Raw genomic sequence first — 17,824 nt, forward strand, 5'->3', positions numbered from 1 at the left:
AAAGGGCATATTTGTGATCCAAAAAACCCGTTCTTTTGGATGCTTGTCTCTAATTTTGGCATGCTCTCTCACAGGCTGGTGGACGGAAATCATTGTTTTGGGCGGACAAACAATGTACGGGGGATACACTGACGACCTGACAGGAATGTTAGGAAAACAACTTGACAAAAGGGAGAAAGGGATGAACTTCAAAAGGCCACCCTTTGAGAGCAAAGAGACAAAGTGCCGGTTGGACTAACAAGACACGCTGGACAATGTTAATGTCAACATTAACAGTGGAAACGGTACGCCACGCTCCTCCCTGTGACGTCACACCACCCCCCCCCAACACCCCCCTGAAAGAAAAAGGGGACAGTGAGTGATAGCTTGGGCTTGAATTTACAGTAGCATGTCTTTTAACACTGGGGGTAATTACTGCAACACTAACAGAGCCAGGGGGAAATTGTTGACATAGGCAACAGCATATTCAATTACAGTTCTCTCCCATGAGAGTGGTGTGCAACGTTGTGTGGAGGCAGGTGCACCCTGATCATGAGAAGGGGATGAGTGACTGACAGAGAAAGGGAGAAGTGAGAGATTGAGTGGATAAACAATGAGACGGTTATGGTGGGGATGGCTGACTTTGATGGTTCAACTTATCAAGGGATTAAAGGGGCAATACATTAACCTATTACATAATCAAATTATGTTATTATGACAAAGGATGGCACCTTAACCATTATATCTGGAGTGAATGCAGAGGATAGAGGGACAGGAATTTTTACTGCATGAAAGAGGAAGCAAAGAAAGACAAACAGAAAGACATAAATGAGGATAAAGGACATAAACCCACCCACAGATCCACAGGAGAAGAGGGTGGTCCCTCTGCTCATGGTGTGGAGCTCACGCTGTGGACGACAGACAAACATAGAGACACATACATGAACCAATAAGTGGGGGACATAAGTTTGCCACATACTTAACCAGTGGTGAAAAGTACATTTACTTCAGTGCAATTCTAAGGTAAGGCACTGAAATCAAGTATTTCAATTTTATACTTCTTTATAAATGCAGTAGCAATATCCCTTTAAATACTGAAAAAAAAGTAAAATATTGTACTCCATTACATTTATTTGATAGCTATAATTACATGTTACTTCACAGTTGATGATATTACATGACAATTTCACCGTTTAGAGAGCTGTATTTGTGCACTTTACACCACGCCTGTTTTTTTCTTTTTGTAAAGACCGAATGTTATTTAGGGAGTATAAAACAGTTTTGTCTACACACGCCTATCTCCTAATCAGACACCTATCCTCTCTCACGGCTTACTTCTTACAACAGGGTGGTGGCTGTCTGCACAAAGGACGAAAGGAAAATGCTGTGATACATTGCTCTCTGACTCACCGCAAGGTTATCACCACAATAACAAAAAATGTTTTCTATGATACAAAGTATAGAATGTAAAATAGAGGCTATTGTGTTGCAGAAGATGAAAACAAGGACACAAAAACCCCAGGCCTTTAACAGGGTTAACACATGAGTGAAAGGTTATATTAAGCTTGCTCAACAAACGGCTTAAGTGTCCAAACGCCCTCAGATATAGACTGATTTAGATCTAATACTGTAGAAGAAGGGTCAAAACCTAATATGGCTCTTAAGGTTGCGAAATATAAGAGAAACCCATCTGCAGGGCTTGTTGGGCTGGATGCTAAAGCTGATCATCTCAATGATTCCTGGACTTTTAATATCAAATAAATCTTAATCTGTGTTTTTTTTTCTGATCAACCACATTTGAGAGGTTTAAGGCGTGTTTTGATTTTGTAGAGACAAACACTTTATGAAGCTTTTATAGAGGCAGGGTGGTAGTATCAGGAAGATTCATTAATAGCTTTTAATGGTGAGATCAAAATAACACGTTAATACTTCTTTTTCTTAATTTTAAGACATGCCTGGTACTTCACCTGAAACCAAGTTGTAAATGAAAAAGAATTATAATCATTTTCACGAATTTCTTCAGGTTTTTCTGTCTGCAGGACAGGGGCCTGTTAAGCCTGTCTTGGCACCAAAAACAAGCAACTCTAGAAAACATTTTAGACTACTTTTCTGTCAAAATGAAATGAGTCAAAAAACATTTATTTTACAAGTTCACATGCTGTATTTACAACAAGACTTCTGGTATGCATTATGTGCAGCGGGCACTATGGTTAGCAAATACAGAAAGTAACTCCTTCTTAGCCCTCAATATCTTGTTTCATTTTCTGTTAAACAACTGTTAGATACTCAACAAAAGAGCTGCAAAAATAGCCTTTGAGTTGTTAGAATGTATTTTCTTTGTAACTTTGGACTGAGCTGCGTTAAGCCAGTGTTACCTCCGATTTTTAATCTTCACGTTAAGCTAAGCTAAGTACATCAAGCTAAAGATGTTGGTAAGACAACCATTAAAGTATAAAAGCACAATTTTCATTTCACTGTGACATTTATGACATCTAAAAGGTAAAACTCTTTACTTACTACAATTGACTGGTGCAGGAATGAGTCCTAACACCTGGAAATGAGTTATCCTGTTAGCTCTACTGGTACCCTTGTCTTTTAGTCAATGGATTATTTCAGTGGGTTTTTGGTTAGGTGTCTGAAATAAGGTCTGTGGTTAACAGAAGCTCAAGAGATTTCCACACTGTGGCTAAATGAGACATCGGTGGTGACGATAAGTGATATGACTGTGGTATAGCTCATTAATAGCTGAATGTTAGCTTTTTACTTCTGGCAATTGCATTTACGCTTCAAAAATCATAAAACTTGTGTTTATTTTTCCAGATTATCTTGCTCAACAACTAGTTGCCACAGTTCTTATTTTCTGCAATAATCCAAAATCCAAAACAAAAATCACCATAGACTTTTTGTCGAGGGAACCAGGGCTAAGCTAACGTCAGGCTAACATCAAGTAAGTGTTTATACGTGACCAGGTGTGGCATCTTTGGCATTCGGCCATGCTCTGATGTCATACAATCACTGACCTACTCATTTTGCTGATTACTGCCTAACACATGAGACTGTGGAGATCCTTAACAGCAACAATAGTAAATAACCGGTTTGTTTCGTGTGAAACTCGAAAGGTTAACTTTCTCTCACCAGCCGTCTCTCGGTGCTCTTGGACCTTACATCATTGACACCCTTCTTCTTTTCCAGTGTTTTCAAGAAAATGATCACCATGGTAACACGCAGCTCTGCTCCAGTCTGTTGGGATGCAGGAGAAGGCCACGGGCAGCCATCTTAGATGAGGGTGGAGGGCAGATAGTGCATCTGGGCAAAACAGACGACCAGTTGGTGACCTCCCATCTGCAGAGCAGCCCTCAAGTGCTGATGGCCGTGGAGGTAGAAGGGTGTCTCTCGCACTTGAGCCGATCCCTGTGTTGATGGAAAGATGAGCAAAGTGAGAAAAATATACTGACAATGGGTTCATATTAAGGAAACAACAGAATAATACAGATGTTTTCCACTTTGCCACGCTGCACTGACAGCGGCAAAAGTTGGAGGAGAAAAAAAAACAGCTTTTGGGTGTGTTTGGATGACAAGACAAAGAGATGGGCCTTAACACAGCTCAGGTCTGAGCATAGCCTAAAGCAGTAGCAGGCAAATAGCAGCAAGTGGGACAAATCACAACAGAAACATTCCTCCCTGTCTTCAGTTAGACTTTACCTTCATGTTTTAATTTATGCTTTCGTGCAAGTTTTCATAGATCTAATACAAGGCTCATGTAAATCCCTATTAATGTGCACTATCCAATAATGCCCCTACTTAAGAAGAAGCAGTTGTTGTATCTCACATAGGCTCCGCCTTCGACTGGACTCTATGGGTTATACTCTTGTATGTATTTGACCACTGAAATTTGCGTAAATGTAGCTTAACAATCAGAGGGCCTAATCCCAATTTGTGCAGCCCACAGTGTTGAAGTGGGCTTATGATGCTATCAGTTTATCCTTTTTCTCTTCAGAAATGGTGAATGCTCACTGATCAGTGACTACAGTGCCTCTAAGATTTGAAAATTTGCATTGAGTAGAGGACTATGCCTGAGCTAATGTAACTAGGGTTACAATATTATAACCTCTGTCACTGTGCCAGGCTGTTTGAACAGTGCATGGTGCTGCTCTGAAATCTACTAAGAGCGGATGAAATAGTCACAAAAATAATGTAATACCCTTATTTTAAATGTGTTTGCTAATTGATACTTTACTTGGATATCTGAGCTTTATTCACAAACTCTGGATTCTCCAGTGAGGAAGAAGGAGGATTTTTAACAAGGCAATTAAACCATTTTGTGCAAAATATCCCTGCTGACATAGCTGAGAAAAAAAGGAGTGCTGACTTGTGTTTTTCCATTCAGCATTTACCACCCCATAAGACACTTATAGGAACTGAACCACTCAGTTCCCCATATAGCACACACACGCCTATAAAGCTACCATCTTTGTAAACAAAACATGCGGCCGTATGCTAAATAGTTTCCTGAATGCTGTAAATAATGGAACATTTGGCATGTCAACAAAATCCTTGGAACATATGGGGAACTAAACATGCCGTAACAGAAAGCAAAGATTAGCTAATCCGGGAAAAGACATCACTCACAGCATATAACTACTGATGTGGCTGAGAAGCATGAATAGAAGGAACATATAGTATGGAGCTGCGGTTGCCTCATGCAATGCCTGCACCCACAGATGGTAAAGCACAGACAGTAGCAGCAGTAAACACAAACTCTTAAAAACACTTAGAAGTTATATGCAAGGCAGATGGTCCATATGCTTAACATGCCTTGTCATGTCTGCTCTGCCACTGATGTTAATGCATGGGAAAGCTCTAGGTAAATGACAGTCCTGTTACGCTTTCTTTAGCCTTAAAAAAAGTAGGAATGGCAGCAGTGACCTTGGGCTTGAGTTTCTCTCCTTCATTAGCCAACCACCAAACACACTGACAACATCCAATTAGAGAGTACCAGCATGGTTCAGATCCCCCCAATCAACTCCTGGCTAATGACAGCTTTCTGCTGTGGAGCAACACATGAAGCTAATGGGTCTTCCAGGCCTACTATGTTATCCTGCCCGTGTAACATGTGGTTTCGTGTTAAGCGAGGTTGGTTGCACTTATATAACATGCTTCAGAGAGTGTGCACTGAGTATCAAATGAGTTCTGTGGGATGGTAACTTGTGCAAAAAAAAAAAAAAAAAAAAAAAAAAAGTCATATAAGAAAAGATGTGCAGGTTATTCTCAATTTGATAAAGAAATGTTACACCAGTCCAGTCATGTCTTGTTACCTCACTGTGTCATCTCTATCCCTTCCCTCTTCTCCAGCCCCATGACTACACAAAGACTATAAATGTTTCATGTAGGCCTGCCCCAAACCAACTGCTAGCATATGACTCCCATTATCTCCATTTATCCCAGAGAGTCAGTGGAGCACAACTGGGCCTCCGCAGGCGAGAGGGGCTGGTGCTGGTGGTGGGAGTCGGAGAAGGGAATGTTCTTCTTGATCAGTTTTGCAGATTACTTTACTGATTAGGCCTGACACTGAGTAATGGGCGCGGCAATGCAGCAGGGTTTGTGTGAGTGTGCGTGTTAGACAAGAGTGGGAGTTGAGGAGCATGACGGTCATGTGTACAGGTTACAGTTTGCGGTTTGACTGAAGTGTGACGTGTTCCATCAGGGCTCAAACAGCACCTCCACAGTGAGAGTATGTGTGTCTGTACATGCTACGCTAACCTGCACTTGTGTGCATGTGTAGTGACTGGCAAGTGGGGTCATGGGAGAGGGCAGGCCGAGTGTGAATTCAACCCTGGAGCCATGCTTACTTAATGAAGCGGCTACTCATGATGGGGAAACCAGAGCTTAATGGAGAGCACTTGTGTGGAGTCTCTGCTGATCAGATCAGATTTTCACTGCCTGAAGTGAGTCTTGCTGTTGGCTACATCTCACTGTTGCTGTCATACTAAAAAAAAAAAATCCAGGAAGCAATCAGTTTGCAAGAAACCTCACCCACAAGTTCTTCCTAATTTTACATCAGTTAAGCAAGTATTGTAGATATTAGATGAAGCATGACCGTGCAACTGGATGTGCTACTTCTTCCTTTACAGTAATTTAAAGGGAAGCGTTGCTTATTTTTTTAACCAGCTTTGTATGATAACAGTATGGGTAGTATGTGTAAATTAACTTAATTTCCCTCCATCTTACCAGCGCAAAGATCTCCCTACTCATCTCTCAGCTTAGAGCTGATTTTTGCTGGCTCTAGGGCTGCTGCTCAAAGTACTAAAACTACAGATTGTACTTCTGTATTTCTGTATGCCTGCCACCATGGACACAAAGAGTATAAAAGTGGATTAAAAGAGAGCCACACCTCTCTGTCTTTCTCTCTCTATATATATCTTTCTCATGAAACTCAGATCAAACTGTAAAACTAGGAAGTGCTCAAGCAAGATTCTGTTAGGGAATTGCCAATTTCCCACCTAAATGTCTTAAAAACCACATTTTAGCGTACTTTTTACCTGTTCTACAAGAAGTTTTGAACAGGAAGAGGGCACCATACTGCTTTCTGTGTTGTAAAAATGGAGGCTGAAAAAACAAGATAAAACTACAAAACTAAGCAGTCCTGACCAAATATAAACCAAGATTCTGTTATTGTGTTGCCTATTTATCTCTTAAAATGTCTCTGAAACTATTTTAGCTTACCGTTTAACTGTAATTCATGATTGTTTGTTAACAGCCAGCTGCCATATTGTTCCTTGTGTCAAAAAAGCCAAGCTCACATAACTTCACCACCAGCGTGAGTTTTTATTGGTCCAGTGCAGTGCAGTAGATTTTTTACCACTTGAGCAAATTTAGTGCCACAGCCCTTTCCTGTTTTATCTGATCATATAGTACCAATTTCAAACGTACTTGTGCCTTTCTACTGCATTAACAGCCCAGTTTTGAGCATACCTCCTACTTGCAATAAAGACTGCATCATGCAAATGTCTATTGAGATGTTTTGTGAAACTGAACTTAACGGAAGGAAAGCATCATCACTAAATGGAAATTAGGATATTGTTTGGGCCTATAAAACATTCAAGGTTCATGTAACTAAATTTGACCTCCATGGTGGACCAAAATCTAATGGTAATTCAAGTCAGATTTGTGGACTCTGGGGTGCAGACAGCAGCTCTTGGCTCACAATAGCCAGTGACTCAGGAGGGCACTAGAAAGGGCAGCTAAGATAATATGGCTCTTTGCCCGGGCTGTGATTTGTACAGGCAGATGAATAGAAGCCTATTTGGGGCCCCCTAAAGTTCTGTGACGGGGTGTTTGGTGTCCATCACCAATTGGCTCTGGTTACTGCATACTTGTGCGGAGCGCGTCTGGTGTCAAGACTTTGATCGGTGGCTGCAGCTGAAAGAAACCAACTCATTTCATACTAATGAAATCATGAGGACCGAACAAACAAACAATCACTGCATTGTTGATGAAAATGAAACTCCTTGTGCCTATCAGATTCTTATTTTGAGAAGGTTAAATGTTAGTGATGAGCTGACATTTGAGCATTTTTTCTCTAAGCATACTGGAACACATTTTATGGTGTACGAAGGTGGATGTTGACATCTGTTTTGGATGTGGATGTGGCCATGGGAAATGGAATTAAAACATCAGAAAGAAAAGTTTTGCACAGTCAGGTTTTTTGTAGTCTGGGCTGAATGAAAGTAAGAGCCACTCTTTTGTTAAAAGTCTGCGGTGTGGATTGTTAATTCAGGGTGAACACACAGCCACCTCTCTCTCGTATAATGAGGCCAAGGTCGTAAAAATGGTCCTAGGGAGGTCAAGACATACCACTGAATGCTCTGGTCATCACCCTAGTACCCAGTGGCACGGGTACACTGGCCAAAAACAACACCACATCACAACACTAGATCTTCAGAAGTGCATAAACAATGAAGAGCTCATTGAGTCAAACTTTATGCAATGTCAGTAGTCGAGTTCTGGGGTCCTTTTAGCAGATTCCCCTGAACGTTTCTCTAATGACAGTGACCATCAACCTCTGCATGAATACAGCCAGCACTTGAAGTCTGTCATTACTGAGCAATGTAGAAAGATCACTCGGCTTACTTTGTAATAGGAGTGATTACCTATCAGCAGCTTTGGAATGAAATTAGAAACATGAATCATATTTCAAAAGAACTTCTTAAAAATTCTTAAGATTCAACTTGAAAGTCCAATTAATACTGTCAACCTTGTCACTGCTTAGCTGGCATTAAGACAACCTAGTATAGCACACATATATAAGCACACTTCCCCTTACAGTTGAAGGGCTGTGCTTCCCTTGTGGTCACATGCTGCTGCTGATTTGGGTGTGGAACACAATGACTTTATTACCAAAGACACAAAGAGAGACAACTACAAGTAATATCCACAAAGCATTGTGACATGGAGTTGAGTCCGCATAAACTGCCTTATTGACCACTCAAAAAAGAACAAAATGAGCTAGTGCAACAAACATACCATCCCATCATGATGTCACATTAAAATTTCTAATGAGTAAACTGCCTCGAAGTGCTGCTATAGTGCTTGTTAACATAGTTACATCTTCGTGGGCTTACGTGTGTCTGATACTTTCCATGAAGCACCTCAACTGAACATTATCTACAGTTTTTCTTGGGTCACAAAATATAAATGCTTTTGAGCCCTATGGATGACATTTCGCCACTTGCATCTTGAGTGCACCACTATGCACAAAAAGCGAGCAGAGCATCAGTTACGCTAGATTAGCTAGAAGCTAGATTACGCAGTGCCATGGCTACAAACAAAAACATAAGACTGGTTGACACTTCAACACGACATTGGAACCAAACAGCAACAAGAGTCAGGCATCAGTTTGTAGCTTTATGTCACCAGTTTCCACCGAAAATAACTGTAGCCTTTTGCTGTGTTGCTCATAGTGTAAAAACAGCATAATGGCCTTACTGCATGATAATGAAAACAACCAATCAGAGCCAAGGAGTCTCTAAAGCAGCAGTCAATAATGCTTGTGATCTGTGGTCAAACTGTCAAACCAGGCAGCACTGATCAAATGTGAATCAAGATTCTGCTACTGCACTGTCTATTCATCACCTCAAATGTTTTCAGAAACATATTTTAGGGCACTGTTAAGCTGTAAAATGAGAAATTTGGTCCAGCTGGTGAGCATTGCTGGTTCTAGGTTGCTTATTTCCAACATGATGGCCAGGTGACAAACTTTCTCATTTCACAGCTAAATGCTACACTAAAATGTGTTTTATTTTTAACATTTGAGACTAAAAAAAATATAACGAGTAACAGAATCTTGATTCATATTTGATCAGCGCTGCCTGGTTTGACAGTTTGATTGCTGTTGACAGACATAATAGACAGCTGTTTAAGAGACTCCTCAGCTCGGACTGGTTGTTTTTGATTTGCCACAGTAGATTCTAGCGAATGACATTAGAAGCAGTAGGAAGAGTAGGAGGGACATGAGGCTACTGTTTTTTCACAGACTATGTGTTTCATGTACTTATGTCAGAATATTGGGATAGTTTCAGCAAATATGAGACAAAGTTGTTTTCATAAAAGTTACCAAATGCAGCTCTAACATTTTAAAAGTAAAACCAATGCAAGGTTTTTTATAGATATATTTTGGCCAGTTTTTCTCTGACTTCCTTCATAAAACAGTTGCTAAGTAATAGTATACTGTTTCTAGGTATTTAATAGGTAGCCATGGCAACCAAATACTAAATAGAGGATAACAGTGACAACAGTGTGATGTAAAAAAGCCAGACGTCACCGAGACAGTAGAATAATATCTGAACAGCTCATCATTTATTTATTAGTGAGTGTTAGTGAGCTCCTCCATTTGGGAAGCCTGAAATTTATTTGGGGTCGACCTCTGTGTCTCAGACCAGGACTTAGCCAACTAAAATCTTAAGAAGCTTGACAGGCGTAGGATCAGGTGTTTCAGTTTGAGCAAAGAAAAGTATGGGGCCTCTTGCCCCCTGGAGTGACCCTCGCATGCCATGACTCTCCATACATCAGGTACCTCACTAATTACACTACCCCCCTTCTCTATCAATCCCTGCCTTTCCGCCTGTGGTTTCTTCCATTATCCATGAGTGGCTGTTCTGTTCTGTACACACTAACCAGAGCCCTAATCCATCAGGGATACATTACATGGGAGCCTCCAGCACTGCTATATGGGGACTACTCCTATATTGTGTAAGCAAGTGATGTTATGCAGATTGTCACCACCAATCAACTAATAAAGTGACTTTTCTGCTGTTACATAATACCATTTTTAGGTTGTGGAGGTGTGTTATGGGTGAGTTGAGAGTGTGTATGGGTGGGAGAAAGAAAACTATGAGCAGCATTCCACCGGTCCATTCATTCATTCATGAGGGGGCTCAGCTCACCATATGGACCCTCTGACTGCTCAGTGTGTAGTAGAAATTAACAGATGCAAAATCTTAAAGCCAACTACTGCTGTGTCATTTTGGGTGTTTTCACTGTTTACGCAGCTAATAATAGTGTAAAAAAAAAAAAAAAAAAAGTTCTCCGTTCTGTTCTCCGTTCTGCAGGGCAAAACAGGAAATATATTTTATCAGTTAGAGCTAGGTTTCCATATGTTTGTACAATGATGACTTGTCATTTTTTTTTTTTTTTTACATCTATAGAGTCATTACACTCGTGGGAATGATTTAATTTAACCAATTTATATCAAATCAGTTGAGGGCAGAATATACGATTTAATCTAATCTTTGCTGACGGCTTGATTGAATCTGACATGATAAGGTCCAAAAACTAACCAACAATAAAGTAGTGACAGCAGGAACCATTTTTTGAACCCATCTTTTACTTTTAGATATATCGGTGTACTTAATTGATCCCAAGCTGGGAAATTCTTTTGTTACAGCAGGAGGCCTTGCACTGAAGCAGTAAAAATACTGTGATACATATATTACACTAGAAGAGAAAAGTAGATATAAATAGTAAAATACAACTTAGCATTCTGTAAGAATAAGGTTTGTAACAACATAAGTTTTTAACCACAGTGAAAGAATGAAAAAATAACGCTTTATTTCTGTCATTCAAGCTGCAATTCCACCTTCGACAACAATGTGGGTTGCATTGGCAGAGTGGTGCTGTCTGTGTTTTCACTTATTTACACCACGGGCAGAGAAAGAAGCAAGTCTACGTTATTTATTAATTATTTTTTACAAAATGGGCCTGGACAGTGGGAGAATGAGATAGGGGGCTTCATAATAGCAAATCTCACTGCCCATATGCAATTTCATATTGGTCAGGCAACCAACTGAAGAGAAATATGGATGAAGACAGACGGACAGACAAATGGACAGATGGATGGACAGATGGATGGACAGAGTTTTTCATTTCATAGCAGGATAAAGAATATACTACAAAAACTTTACATACAAAAATAAAAATACGAAATGCTAAAACATGTTCAAATATATTACATACATAACACACACGTACTATATACATAAAAACAAGTGTGAAAATTGGTATTAGTTATTTTAAGTACGTAGTGAGGTAGAGGGGAGAATTACCAGATTATAAATTGGAACAGGAGTGAAATTTTAGTGTTAGATCTCCATCTGCACAATGTACTTCCTGACATTCTGCAGTGAATCAGCTGATCTGCTGCCAGTAAGCTAACTGGCTGCAAATCTCACTGCTGCTCAACCTTGTTCAGTTGTTTTGGAATAACCTGCAGGTATATGTAAAACACGCTGACAGCCTCAAACCCAACTACTGTGAACCTATTAGGATTTGATGCAGAGGCCTAAGAGCCGGGAGTTATGACACATGTCGCCATGATAATTGGCCTTCATTGTGCAAGCAGGATTGTCAGGACACATTGGCTCTGTTCTCAAGCCCAGGCTTGTACAAAAAGCCACCTTTGGAGGATGTTACACATTAAGTGTCAAGTTTGTATGAGGAAAAACCATCGCAGCTAACTGTAGGAGTCGTAATACTCCGAAGGGATGCTTAAGTTTTGTCACAACAGTGGAAAACAGGTTCTAAAAATACAGGCTGTCTGTGCCAAACAGTGAGAGAGGCTTTCATTTCTCTTTTCTCAGCGGATGCAATTGGGGGATTATTTCACCAGACTGGATTTAAAGACAACCACCTCTACACAACATGATTCAGTCAGGAGCTTTATGATAGATGATATTTTGATGAAAAGTCAATCCAAAGCAGCTCAGGAAAAATAGTACAAAAATAAAACTAAGACCCAGAGTATAGTATAGTATAGTGTAGTATAGTATACTATAGTATACTATATATATCTATAGAGTATAGAGTGTCCTAAGGATGACGCTTTTCTGTAGGCCAATCCGGAAGCTAACACTGGCCTGATTCCCTTGTCAAAAAGCCTATGGGATTTTTTCATTGGATTTTGGATCATTGCAGAAAATAAGCTCTGTGGTAAACAAACATTTTTGATACTTACAAGCCTTGTTCAGCAAAATAAATTTCACAGATGAACACTACTTTCACTGTTTTTGAAGCCTAAATCCAATCACCAGAAGTAAAAAGTTGTTGCTGAGCTAAAACGAACAACACTACGGTCCCATTACCACCGCTACCAGGCTGTGCAACTGTGCTCGGCGTGGTTCAGCGTGATGACATTCTGTAGTCTAATTTAGCCACTTGGTAGCAACCGCCATTAGTAGACACATAAAAGCTTTAGAGTTTGCTTGTGGGGTATTTACTGATGTTTCTCATGTCATAGAACAAAATGTGAAAGTATCTTCAGTTTGTGCTAACCAAGGACCTTATTTAAGGCTTCTAACCAAAAACCCATTGACTTTGAGATGAGGGAACTGGAGGTGCTGATATGCTATCAGATTTCCAGGTTTTAGGACTCATTCCTGGCGTTCTCTCTAAAGTCACTCATGAGAGTCAAAAAACAACAACAGAGACAACTACAGCTTCTTTTTGACTGATTCTTCACTATCACCACATAGGAAAACCTCAGTGGGGTGTGTTGATGGGAGCTTTTCCTATTGCATCCCAGAATGCTTTTCATCTCTAAGTAGAGTCTGGTGCCTGTCTTGGGGGGTTGGGGGAGTGCTTCTCTGGTGTATGTGAGAATGCCTCTTTTCTTTTCTTTTCAGCTGCAGGTCTTTGGCTCTGTGGGCGTCGAGACGCCAGACTTACAAATCTATCATGTTAATGAGCAAGGGATATACAAAATGAGGCATAAGGAGCACACTGACAACATGAAATAATGAAGTATTTGTTTTTAGCTCAGTGTAGCCAAGTGGTACGAGTTTCAGTGTGTGTGAAGCAGCAGTAGTTATGACTGCAGGTCACAGAGAAGAAAAGGGAAGCTTCTGAAATGAATAGAGAGTAGCATGAAGGCACAGACAGGCATGGCTAACAATCCTTTTCTGGTAGCTTTGCATAATGCCTCGGGCCAGAGAGCAAGTGAAAGAGAGAGAGCCACAGCGTTAGTAAACAGAAATGTAAGGCAATAAACAAGCAAAAAAGTGAGATTGAAATATTCAGAAGTCAAAAGAGAGAGACTGACAGAAAAGGAAAAGGCAGAGTGTGTGTCAGTATGTGGACTGAGGGAGAGTTGTGCACACAGACGGTGAATGGACCAGTGGCTCGCTCAGCACACAGGCACACAGCTGCCCACAGACAGAATGGAGCTCTAATAGGGCCTTTCGCCTGCAACACAAAGACATTGCAAATGTGCGCGTCTTGAGCACACACTGGAGTGCAGAGTGATCCCCTTTAAAAAACCACCGGCCTTAATTGCTTCCATAAATTATGTCTGTAGTATGTTCAAAACAAGTCTGCAGAGTAACAATGCCAGAACTGTTGTCGAGTACAAGTGCATAAACATTATAAGCAAAACGTGACAAGAAGCAACTAGTGTTTCTTCCTCTTTAGTCAGATAATGGGCTGGATCACAGGGTTCCTACTACTTAGAGAAAATGTGTTTGAGGACTTTTTAGGCCACTTGGAATCAAATTTAAGACCAATTTTACAGTAGCCTATATTAAAGGAAAAAAAGCATGAACTGACATTAATTACTTAAGGTCAGGGAGAATTTTATTTTTAAAATAAATATTGTGAAAAAACTTTTTGGTTGTCTGACAACCAAAACATTGTTTATTGAATTTATTGAGTTTTTTTTGTTGGTATTTGGACAGGAATTCTCTCTTTTTCACATTTTATGGACATTTCCTCCTGTGCACCTGTCCACAAGTTTTTTGAAGGTGTGCATAATCCTCCACATTCAAGTTCAAATAAATATTTTAACATAAAACATAACTTAGGCGATGTTAATGCAAGAAACATTCAGATTATTATTATAATTGTTACTATTATCTTGAGCTTTTGCACTGCAATGTAAAATAAATCAGTCAACAACAAAAACAATCCTGCTTCCTATGTCTGAGAATCTCTAAGACTTTTGAAAAACTAATTTAATTGAATGCCAATTAATGCCTTGTGTTTAGATTAACTGATTGAATGCCAAGACTCTTTTACAATCTGCAGGTACCCTATATCAGTATTTTTAACATAGGCTAAATGAGTGATCAGATATTCCCAGATTCTGAATAGTTTTGCTAATTTTAAACTGCATTTACTCAAATGGTCTTGTATGTCTGGCTTGTTTATGCCAGTATTAATGCATAACACATTTGGATGGTGTTTGGAAGAACAGGTGTTTATATTTGTCAAAGAAAGGTATCAAAAAGGGTAATAAAAGTCAAGTACTGGCACCTATAAAGAACGTTTTTAACCCAGGCCGTGTCTGATAAAATCAACAGCGTCAGTAAATAACACATCTGCAGGTTCACGTGACTATTTGAAAGATAAAATTTTCTTGTTCACATCAAGCTGCAACATTCCAGCAGTGGTTTACTCTGAGAAATCAAAGCCAGGTGTAGTCATCATAATCTTCCCAAAACTGGAAAGGCGAATCAGAAACACTCGGAACAGGTTTCCTCTGAGCCAGCAAATGCGAGGCGTTTATCAACATCCCCTTTGTAATTAGACACTAGAGCTGACATGTGATTAAATCTTTTAGCCTGCTCTCTGCTTCACTTCCACCCTGAACTTCGGCTTGCATTTGTGAGGACATTTTAAGCAAGATTCTTGAGAAAACTCATTTCCTGTTTAGTTAACTAAACTAGCCAGAGTCAAGGACGACTGCTGCCATGGAGGCAGCACGAAACATTTCCAGGTATTTTCAATTAGGTACCCTGGTACTAAACCAGTTCTCCTTGGTATTGTGTTTACGGTGTCCACAAACATCTACCAACTGCCGTGCAATATTAGAGAGGGCAAAACATAAGAACCAACAGTTACTTCCTAACCAACAAAAGAAAAGGAAACAACACTGAAAATAAGAACTTTAGTTCTTTGCTGCCTCTGTATTACCTTTAGTTTTGACCTGGGGCAATAAAGTAGTTTCAAAATGAGGATGACAACATGTAGACATCAGTATGTCCACGTATAAATCAATAAAAAGACAGTTATTGTTATGTTCTTATCAGCATCCTATCAGTTCGTATCAACATGAGTAAGCTCTGTTTCAGTTTCATACATGTTGTAATGACATACAGTCAGTGTGAGTCATGTAGTCATAACAGAATATAAAAACATATACTGGACTGGACTCCAAGGATTGCAGGCTTATATCTTTGCTCTGAAAACAGAAATAAGACTGAGGAGGAACAATGTGTCCCATAGTTTCAACCTCCTCAGCATAAAAACATGAACTATGCTCAGAGGAGCACAGGAGTTAGTAACTACAGATCTCAAGAGGAAACAAAACCTATTTGTGTGGTGGACACTGGTGAGACACATGCAACCTTATGACTCAAAGCTGCTCAATCTCTTCTCACAGGCTGTGGTGAGGACTCGTGTGTCAATATGAGCTGCAAAGCAACCACACCGCCTCTCCCCACCTACACAGGTACTGTATGTGACAACAGCCTGAGCTTTATTACCTCGGCTGATAGATGGAGGGGGAGTTTGCTGGCTCACAGAGCTTTGGTTAATGTGTGCACCCCCTCTATAGCAGGTTATTAAGCAGTAACTTTTAGTGCAACAGGTTGGGGGAAGCAAACAGAGACCCATAAACTCCAAAACAGCTGATTTAGTGCAGAAATGTTGCAATAACTTTTCTGGAATCAATATATCAACAAAGAGTGTCACAAGCTGCACTTTTTGTGCCCAAACTGGTTTTAAGGGTTTTAAGATTCACAAAGTGCCATTATATAAAAAAAATACATTTGTTTGTCTAATTTATGCCCCAAAGTAACCTAGACGTCGCAGGGGAAACCCAGCATGAGCAGACAAAGTGAACTCCACAGAAAGAAGAAACATGATGAAGCGTGCCTGAACACAGCTATAACGATCATGTATCTGAACAAACAGCCCTACTACCTGGCCAGCAGAGGCTCTTTCGAAGTTAGGTCATCTTCGACAAAGGGGGCGAAGCAGGAGCAAAAGTAAAAATCACAAAAGTTTGTCGCAGTTGCAGCCGCCAGTTCAGCGTCACCAGCGCAGGACTGAGCCGGACTGCGAGCAGCTGAGAGCTCGCTGCTGCTTTCAGCCTGCAGCACTGATTGTAACCATATCCGCGTAGGGACGAACCATGTGGACGGGGGGAGACCGGAAGACCACGGACACACTGGCAAACTTGTGCAGCAAAGAGAGCACCAACTTAGCCTACTACACAGTTAAATCTTTAAAGTTTAATTATTAATTAGAAACTTTAAAAAAAAACAAACAACCGTTTTTTTGTTTTTATTTTTTACAGAACAGAGTATAACAAAAATACAATCCGCAATTAACATATGCAAACAACTTTTTAAAAAACAAGGGGATATGCCATTAATTAAATTACAAGACATACAAATATTAAGTGTCTTGGCAGCCTTTTTGTTAATCAAATCAGTAAGTAGGTTCATATAATGTTCAATATCCTTCAGAAAACTGACAATAACAGGCTTTCTATTGCTAAACTTACATTTAGGTTGAAGTCAAGTAATGTGCAACATCAGGTAAAATGGGACAAATAAGGTTTCGCATTTCTTTAAATAGGCCTATTAACAGTCAGTCACCAAACATGTTATTGATTGTTGCTCAATCAATAAAACCTAAATAAATATAAATGTGATTTTCATGAAAACACCATTTTTATTTAAGTCAGGTAATGTGGGACACTTTCAGTAGATTACCAAGAAAACTACCAGAACTCAACTGAATACTACCTTAAATGTTACTTTTAGAACTTGCTATGGTTCTCGGCTACATTTATAACCAAAATACCTGACTTCACCCTACAAATAAAACAATATCAAAAAGCCAGGAGGATATTACATTAAATAAAAATATTTCAAGACATACAAATATCAAGTATCTTGATGGCCTTTTTGTTACTCAAATCAGTGAGCGGTTTCACGTAATGTTCAATATATTTTAGAAATATCTGTTGTTGTTTTTTTATTGCTGCACTTACATTTAAGTATGAAGTACTTTGCTAAAATCATTGCCAAAGTTATTATAAAAAATTGAGAAAGACAAATACCTCAAATTTCCCAAAATAACGCAGAGATATGGTCCATTATGAATCAGCAAATGTCCCTCCCGAATTTTAGTGTGAGAATTAATGCAAAAAAAAAAGGTGTGAAACTTTTTTAGAGTGTTTGTCACAAAAAGAGCATTTTATGTTTGTTTTTATTTAAATATTTCTGCATGTCTTAACGTGCAAGGTAATAATTTAATCTTATTCACAATCAGCTATGCTATTTTTGAG

General features: G+C 39.6%; 1 protein-coding gene across 1 annotated transcript in view; it reads right to left on the bottom strand.

The window, feature by feature from the left end:
• The window catches only part of LOC121954661 (protein FAM53B-like), a 30,744-nt gene extending 14,132 nt beyond the window's left edge, over window positions 1–16,612 (bottom strand). The window contains exons 1-3 of the mRNA XM_042502311.1: window positions 16,450–16,612; window positions 3,115–3,390; window positions 833–887 (exon numbers count right to left, since the gene is read on the bottom strand). Coding sequence (XP_042358245.1) covers window positions 833–887; window positions 3,115–3,195 — 136 coding nt within the window. The 5' untranslated portion in view covers window positions 3,196–3,390; window positions 16,450–16,612. The remainder of the gene's footprint in view (window positions 1–832; window positions 888–3,114; window positions 3,391–16,449) is intronic.
• Between the last annotated feature and the right edge of the window lie 1,212 nt (window positions 16,613–17,824).

Source organism: Plectropomus leopardus, chromosome 15, assembly GCF_008729295.1.
Source record: "Plectropomus leopardus isolate mb chromosome 15, YSFRI_Pleo_2.0, whole genome shotgun sequence".
Taxonomy (NCBI): domain Eukaryota; kingdom Metazoa; phylum Chordata; class Actinopteri; order Perciformes; family Serranidae; genus Plectropomus; species Plectropomus leopardus.